Consider the following 8,676-nt stretch of genomic DNA (forward strand, 5'->3'; position numbering starts at 1 on the left):
AGCTTTGCTGGGTAGAGTATTCTTGGTTGCAGGTTTTTTTCCTTTCAGTACTTTGAATATATCATACCCCTCCCTTCTGGCCTGTAAAGTTTCTGCTAAAAATCAACAGAACAGCCTTAAAGGGTGTCTCTTCTATATAACATTTATTTTTCTCTTTTAAAATTCTCCCTCTGTTACTACTTTTTTGCTATTTTGATTACTGTGTGTCTTGATGTGGACTTCCTGGGGTTAATTTTATTGGGAGTTCTCTGTGCCTTCTGGATCTGGATGTCTGTTTCCTTCCTCAGATTAGGAAAGTTTTCAGCTATTATTTCTTCAAATAAATGTTCTGCCGCCTTTTCTCTCTCTTCTCCTTCTGGAATCCCTATAATGTGAATGTTATTATTCTTGATGATGTTGCTGAGTTTTCTTTATCTATTCTCATTTTTTATTCTTTTTATTTTTTGCTGTTCAGCTTGATGCTTTTCACTACACTGTCTTCCAGGTCGCTGATCTGTTCTTCAGCTTCTTCTAATATGCTCTTGAGTCCCTCAGTGTTGTTTTGTTTTGTTTTGTTTTGTTTATCTCCGTCATTGAGTTCTTCATCTCTGAGTGGTTCTTTTTTATATTTACTGTTTGTTTTTGAAGGCCTCACTGAGATCATGCACTTTTTTCTCAAGTCAGGTGAATATTTTTATGACCATTGCTTTGAATTCTTTATCAGACATATTGCTTATCTCCATTTCATTTAGCTTTTTTGCTGTGGTTTTGTCCTGTTCTTTCATTTGGGACATATTCCTCTGTCTTCTCATTTTATATAACTCTGTGTGTTTGCTTCTGTATATTAGGAGAGTCAGTTACAGCTCCTGATCTTAAAAGTAGTGGCCTTAGGAAGAAGAGAAGTCCCATGGTGCCCTGCAGTGCAGGGTCCCCTGTTCACTAGATCCATATGCTTTTCAGCCTCTGCCTCACTGTTGTGGCAGAGCCTCCTCTGTCAGTCCATTGGCCTCAGTGCCCCACTTTGCCTGTTTTGGACAAGATTTGATCTCGGTGTTGTTAAGGGGTAGTCTGGGGCCTCCAGCGGCTTATAGTGTGGTGGTGTCAGCAGTTAGACTAGATGCCTGCTCTCAGCCTGTCTGCTGGGGCTGTAGTTGAACCAACCTGCAAGGCACCCTCTATGCCTTGTCCCCTGAGAGGCTTTCCCTGGGGGGCAGGGCCGGCAGTCAGACCAGATGCCTGCCCTCAGTCCATCTGCCGGGGCTGCGGTCACACTATTGCTAGCTATGAGGTTCAGTTGCCAGAACCGCAGGCATACCCATGTGTGTGTGTGTGGGGGGGGGGAGAGGGGGGTGGTTATCTTCCCCCCTCCCCAGAGCAGGAGTCACTTTGGAGTGGGGCGGGTTTGATGGGGCAGATCCACAGGAGAATGTGGAGGTGGGGCATGCAGTGCTAGCAAGGTCGGTGTTGTGTGTTTGCACTGGTTCCCTGAAGCTCCCAACTGTCTAGGCAAGTGTTGGTGGCACAGGGAATGGTTCCTGCCAGCTCTTTTGTTGTTGGAGAAGTTTCTTAAAGATCCCTGCACCTCCAACACACATTCTGAGATTGGTAAATAAATGTTTTTCATGTATACCGCAGGCACTTTTCAAACTGCCGCTTCTGTGTTGTATCTTAGCAGGTTGTTTGTTAATGCTGGCTCTTTAAGGATGGGGACTCAAATTTCCCATTAACCTCTGGCTTTCCCAGAACTAAGCCTGCTGATTTTTAAAGTACCTAGAGTTAAGTACAGTTTACCCACTGATTGTAAAAACTTGTGAAGTTAAGCCCCACTGGTTTTCTTTCTTTTCTTTTCTTTTTTTTTAAATATTTATTTTTGAGAGAGATAGAGCATGCAAGTTCGAGAGGGGCAGAGAGAGGGGCAGAGAGAGGACAGAGGATTAGAAGCAGCTTCTGTGCTGACAATAGATAGCCCAATGTGGGGCTTGAACTCACAAGCCATGAGATCATGACCTAAGCTGAAGTTGGACGCTCAATCAACTGAGCCACCCAGGCGCCCCTGTACTTAAACTGTTTTGAATGGTTTGCCTTTACTCTTACAATAAAATCCAAAACCCTTGCCACAGATAATGAGACCACCTATGAAGCCACTGCCATCCTTTGGATCCTGTCTCTACCACACTGCCTTCTTTCAGCGCTTAGAACATGATAGAACCTTTTTTCAATAACTTCATGCTTCACTTAGACTGTTTTCATCATACGAGAGTCCTGTGGCCTGAGGTGCTTATAGGAGACACCATTTTCATTTTTTAAGACTCAAAAGAAGGGGCGCCTGGATGGCTCAGTCAGTTAAGTGTCCGACTTTGGCTCAGGTCATGATTTGTGGTTCGTGGGTTTGACCCCTGTGTCAGGCTTGTGCTGACAGCTCAGAGCCTGGAGCCTGCTTGGGATTCTGTGTCTCCCTCTCTCTCTTCCCCTATCCCCCCCAAAATAAATAAACATTAAAAAAAAAAAACAGTTTAAGTACAGACCCTTAAACTTTGATATGCATCAGAATTATCTGATAGGGATGTTAAAAATACAGCATTTTAGGACTTATTCCTAAAAATTCCGATTCTATGCATCTGAGTTGCTTGAACATCAGCTTTTGTAACAAACCTACCAAAGGATTTTGACTTAATACCTAAATTTCACAGTTAATCTCTTCCCTATTATGAGTATCACCATCTTATTTACATAAACTTTCTTCATTTTTGGAGGTTTTCTTATCATTTTTCAAATTCTCTGAAAGTATATTATATGTACTTTCAATATATATCTTTTTTATTTTTCTTGCTCTATATATTTTTAGAGTTATGTATTCTTTTTTAAAAATTTTTTTAACTGTTATTCATTTTTTGAGAGAGAGAGACAGAGCGCAGGTTGGGGAGGGGCAAAGAGAGAGGGAGACACAGAATCCGAAGCAGGCTCCAGGCTCTGAGCTGTCAGCAGAGCCTGACGCAGGGCTTGAACCCACGAACCGTGAGATCATGACCTGAGCCAAAGTTGGATGCTTACCCAACTGAGCCACCCAGACGCCCCTAGGGTTATGTATTCTTTAATGGATTTTGTACATGTGTATGTACAGACAAATAAAATGTGTTTGCTCTCTCCTTTTCTTTCAGATTTGGAGTCAAATTATGGAGCTAAGAAGTTATCTCCAGAAAATGATATTTACGAAATAAATTTGCCCAAACAGAGTATAACGCAAATAAGTAAAACTCCTGGCCTCAAGGCCTCCAATTGTAGAAATGACTCAAAATGCAGAAATAGATTTAGGGGACGACAGAGACATCAAGAGGGGTATATCAGTCAAAAGATAATAAGCTATGAAAAAATGCATACTTATACTCATCATATTTCTCTTATTCACAATACAGATAAGCCATATGAATGTAAGGAGTGTGGGAAGTACTTTAGTCGTGGTTCAAATCTTATTCAGCATCAGAGTATTCATACGGGAGAGAAACCCTACAAATGTAAGGAATGTGGGAAGGCCTTTAGACTTCTTATCCAGCTTACTCGCCATCAGAAATTTCATAGTGGTGAAAAACCCTTTAAATGTAAGCAATGTGGGAAAGCTTTTAGTTTTCCCACCCAGCTCAATCGCCATGAGAACATTCATACAGGTGAGAAACCATTTGAGTGTAAGGAATGCGGTAAGTCCTTTAATCGTAGCTCAAACCTTGTTCAACATCAGAGTATTCATACGGGTGCAAAACCCTATGAATGTAAAGAGTGTGGGAAAGGCTTTAATCGTGGTTCAAACCTTATTCAGCACCAGAAAATTCATTCTAGTGAGAAACCCTTTGAATGTAAAGAATGTGGGAAGGCCTTTTGTCTTCCAGTAGAGCTTGCTAGACATCAGAACATTCATACTGGTGAGAAACCATTTACATGTAAGGAATGTGGCAAGGCCTTCAGTCGTGGCTCGAATCTTGTCCAACATCAGAGTATTCATACTGGTGAGAAACCCTACGGATGTAAGGAGTGTGGAAAGGCTTTTAGACTTCACCTACAACTTTCTCGACATCAGAAAACGCATACTGGTGAAAAACCATTTGAATGTAAAGAATGCGGGACAGCCTTCCAATATCAGTACCAACTTATTGAGCATCAGCGAATTCACACAGGTGTGAAACCTTATGAATGTAAGGAATGTGGGAAATTGTTTCGTCGTGGTTCAAACCTCATTCAACATCGGAGTGTTCATACTGGAAAGAAACCTTTTGAATGTAAGGAATGTGGGAAGGCCTTTAGACTCCATATACAACTTACTCGACATGAGAAATTTCATACCGGTGAGAAGCCCTTTGAATGTGGAAAATGTGGAAAAGCCTTTAGTCTTCTCACCCAGCTTCATCGCCATGAGAACATTCATACAGGTGAGAAACCATTTGAATGTAAAGAATGTGGAAAGTCCTTTAATCGTGTCTCAAACCTTGTTCAACATCAGAGTATTCATGCTGGCGTGAAACCCTATGAATGTAAAGAGTGTGGGAAGGGCTTTAATCGTGGTTCAAACCTTATTCAGCATCAGAAAATTCATTCTAGTGAGAAACCCTTTGAGTGTAAGGAGTGCGGGAAGGCCTTTAGGTATCATTACCGACTTATTGAACATCATAGAATGCATACTGGGGAGAAACCCTTTGAATGTAAAGAATGTGGGAAGGCCTTTACTCTTCTGACACAGCTTACTCGACATCGGAACATTCACACTGGTGAGAAACCATTTAAATGTAAGGAATGTGGCAAGGCCTTCAATCGTGGTTCAAATCTTGTTCAACATCAGAGTATTCATACTGGCGAGAAACCCTACGGATGCAAGGAGTGTGGAAAGGCTTTTAGACTTCACCTACAACTTTCTCGACATCAGAAAACGCACACTGGTGAGAAACCGTTTGAATGTAAGGAATGTGGGGCAGCCTTTAGACATCAGTACCAAGTTATTGAACATCAGCGAATTCATACAGGTGTGAAACCCTATGAATGTAAGGAATGTGCAAAGAGCTTTAGTCGTGGTACAGACCTTAGAGTACATCAGAGAATTCACACTGGTGAGAAACCCTTTGAATGTAAGGAATGTGGGAAGGCCTTTCGACATCATTATCAGTTTCTTGGACATTCCAGAATTCATACTGGTGAGAACCCCTATGAATGTAAGGAATGTGGGAAATGCTTTATTTGCAGTAGTGAACTTAGAGTACATCAGAGAATTCATACTGGTGAGAAACCATATCAGTGTAAGGAATGTGGGAAGGCCTTCAGTCGTAGCTCAAACCTTATTCAACATGTTAAAATTCATACTGGTGAGAAGCCCTATGAATGTAAGGAATGTGAAAAGGCCTTTAGCAATAATTATGAACTTACTGTACATCAGAGAACTCATACTGGTGAGAAACCTTATGAATGTAAGGAATGTGGGAAAACTTTTAGACTTAGTTCAGTCTTTACTGCCCATCAGAGAATTCATACAGGTATGAAACCCTATGAATGTAAAGAATGTGGAAAGAGCTTTAGTTGTAGCTCAAACCTTATTCAACATGAGAGGATTCATACTGGTGAAAAACCTTATGAATGTAAGGAATGTGGGAAGGCCTTTAGACTTAGGTCAGTGTTTATTGCCCATCAGAGAATTCATACAGGTCTGAAACCCTATGAGTGTAAAGAATGTGGGAAAGCCTTCACTGTGACTGGTCAGCTGACCCGACATCAGAAAATTCATAATCGTCAGAAGTCCTATGAATATAAGGAATGCGGGGAAAAAACCTTCCCTGGTTATGAACAGCTTACTCATCATCAGAGAGTTCACAGTGGCAAGAAACCCTATGGATATAAAAGAATGTGGGAAGACCTTCCATCGTGGACTGAGATTTGCTCAACAGCACAGTATTCCTACTGGTGAGGAACTCCTTGAGTATAAGTAATGTGGAAGGATTGACAGTCACAGCAAACACTTTAGAGTAGAGAAGACATTCTGATGAGGGAGTCTTTAAACGTAAGAAATACAGGGTGGCCGTCGTGTTCATTGTTTACTAATCATGAAAGATATTTTACTACGTATGTTAATTTCATGCATTTAGAAAAGCCTTCAAACTCCAACTGGAGAAAAACTATCCTTGGAACAAATATAAGCTACATCTACCTGAGGCATGTGCTTTATTGCTATTTCACTACCTATGTGACATTAGACTAGGTGCCTCGCCTCTTTTTGCATCATTTATAAATGGCAATGGTAGTGAGTACTAGTGCAATTATAGGAATAAATGTGTTACAGTACACAGAAAATCCTTGAAAAAGTATTTGGCACATGCTTGTGCTCATAAAGGATAGCTTTTACATTGTTCCATTAGCATTACTGTTACTGAGGACAGGAAAAGTGTATTATTGTGAATCATTTAGAAAAACCTCATCCATTCACTATTAAGTTTTAAATAACTTCCGTATAAAATTTCATGGGAGGTAAAGAACACGTGAGGATTTTCATTAAGAGCTCATCCCTTAAGTTACATCAGAAAGTTAATTTTGGAAAGAAACCCTATGGATTTCGTGCGTGAGGAGATATTGAGAAAACAGCTGTAGAAGACTCAAGGAGAGTTTTTGAAGTGACTTGTCTATAAAAGGCAACAGGCAGAAAATGTATAATTTATATTCTCTGTCCAGAAGTTAAGATAAATTAAATATTAGTGAAAGAATAGCAAACTAAAAGCTATCCATTTATGTTATCCAACTCTTTATCATGAAAATTGCCACACGTATGAAAAAGTTGAAAGAATAAACACCCATATACCCCTTCTAGATTCAGAGTTGTTAACAATTTGACATTTATTTTTCTGTATATTTTATGTTGTGCCATTGAGAATATGTTTTAGACATCATGTACTTTACCCCTTATTACATCAGTATGTATCTCCCAAACATAAAGACAATCTCATATATAGCCATAGTACCATAATTACCCTTAAGGAATTTATCCATAATTCCATATTACCTATCTTCATTGGCCTCTAAAATGCCTTTTTTAGGAGTTCATCTTCTGAATAGCATGCATTCCAGATTATGTATTATATTTGGTTTTAAGCTCTCTTTAGTCTTTTTTAGTCTAGGATAGTAACTCAAATTTTCTGGAGTACCAGAATCATCTGTGACTCCTAGTAAAAATACAGAGGTCCAGGCCCACTGAGCCTCTGTATCTTTACTAGTTCTGCAGGGGATTTTGGTATGTGCTACAGAGAGTCACTGGTCTAGAAACTTTCTCCTTAATTTTTTAAAAAATTTTTTAGAATGTTGACTTCATGAGAAGTCCAGGAAAATTGCCATGTGTTTAGATTTTCTGTTTCTATATGTCATTTAGCTTTGTTCTGGCTTTTGTATTTTCTGTACAAAGGAAATTGGGTCTAGAGGCTGCATTAGGTTCAGATTAAATGTTTTGAGGGGAGAATACTTGGTAGGTTATGTCTGTATGTCGTATTGCAACATGTCAGAAAACATGTAAGGACAGGTCATTACTTTGTTAGTAAAACTAAATTTGATCATTTGGGTAACATGGTACCAGATCTCCATTGTAAAGATCTTTGGAGAGACTGTCACCTCTTTGGAAATTTATACTCATGTATTTAAATCCTAAATCAAATAGAAAATAAAAAATGAAAATAGACTGTTCAGGAATGAATTGCATTAAAATGCAAACATGATTGAACTTGTAGAATGTGCCTGAAGCTATACTCTGTACAAAATTAATACTCTTCAGTGTATACAAGGTTATTTTGACCAGAACCTTATTTTGTTGTTGTTCAGCACTTTATCCCCAGCACCTTTATTGCATCTGGTACATGAGAAATTGATAAACTTTAGGGGGGGGGAGGGGGGAATTGAGCCTGCAACTCAAGAAGCTATAAAACAAGAGAATAAACCTTAAGCCAATACAAGGAAGCAACACTAAAAATGGGAATTAACAGTTGGGGAACAGATTTCATTTTTTACTTTTTTTTTAAATTTTATTTTTTATTTTTTAAAATCTACATCCAAATTAGTTAGCATAGAGTGAAACAAGGATTTCAGGAGTAGATTCCTTAATGCCTCTTAGCCATTTAGCCCATCCCCCCTCCCAGAACCCCTCCAGCAACCCTCAGTTTGTTCTCCATATTTATGAGTCTCTTCTGTTTTGTCCCTGTCCCTGTTTTTATATTATTTTTGTTTCCATTCCCTTATGTTCATCTGTTTTGTGTCTTAAAGTCCTCATATGAGTGAAATCATATGATTCTTTGTCTTTCTCTGACTGACTAATTTCACTTAGCATAATACCCACCAGTTCCATCCATGTAGTTGCAAATGGCAAGATTTCATTCTTTTTGATTGTTGAGTAGTACTCCATTGTATATATATACCACATTTTCTTTATCCATTCATCCATCGATGGACATTTGGGCTCTTTCCATACTTTGGCTATTGTTGATTCATTTTTTACTTTTAAGTTTTTTCCAGCCTTGGGTCATAATTGACATATAACACTGAGTAGGTTAAGGTGTACAAAATAGTGATTCCATATATGTATATATTGCTAAATGATTACCATAATAAGCTAACACATCTGTCACCTCACAATAGTTACCTTTTTGTGTGTGATGAAAACTTTTAAGATCTACTCCCTTAGCAACTTTGAGG

The 8,676-nt window shown here is 39.1% G+C and overlaps 1 protein-coding gene across 1 annotated transcript in view; it reads left to right on the forward strand.

Moving 5' to 3' along the window:
* LOC109256651 (zinc finger protein 780A-like) overlaps nt 1–7,720 on the forward strand; it is a 44,445-nt gene extending 36,725 nt beyond the window's left edge. Inside the window, 2 exon segments of the mRNA XM_053905933.1 lie at nt 3,138–5,842; nt 5,844–7,720. Of these exon segments, the coding sequence (XP_053761908.1) occupies nt 3,138–5,842; nt 5,844–5,939 (2,801 nt within the window). The 3' untranslated portion in view covers nt 5,940–7,720.
* The last annotated feature ends 956 nt before the right edge of the window (nt 7,721–8,676 follow it).

The sequence above is a fragment of the Panthera pardus genome, unplaced genomic scaffold, assembly GCF_024362965.1.
Source record: "Panthera pardus isolate Hobbes unplaced genomic scaffold, ASM2436296v1 HiC_scaffold_18, whole genome shotgun sequence".
In the NCBI taxonomy this organism is placed as follows: domain Eukaryota; kingdom Metazoa; phylum Chordata; class Mammalia; order Carnivora; family Felidae; genus Panthera; species Panthera pardus.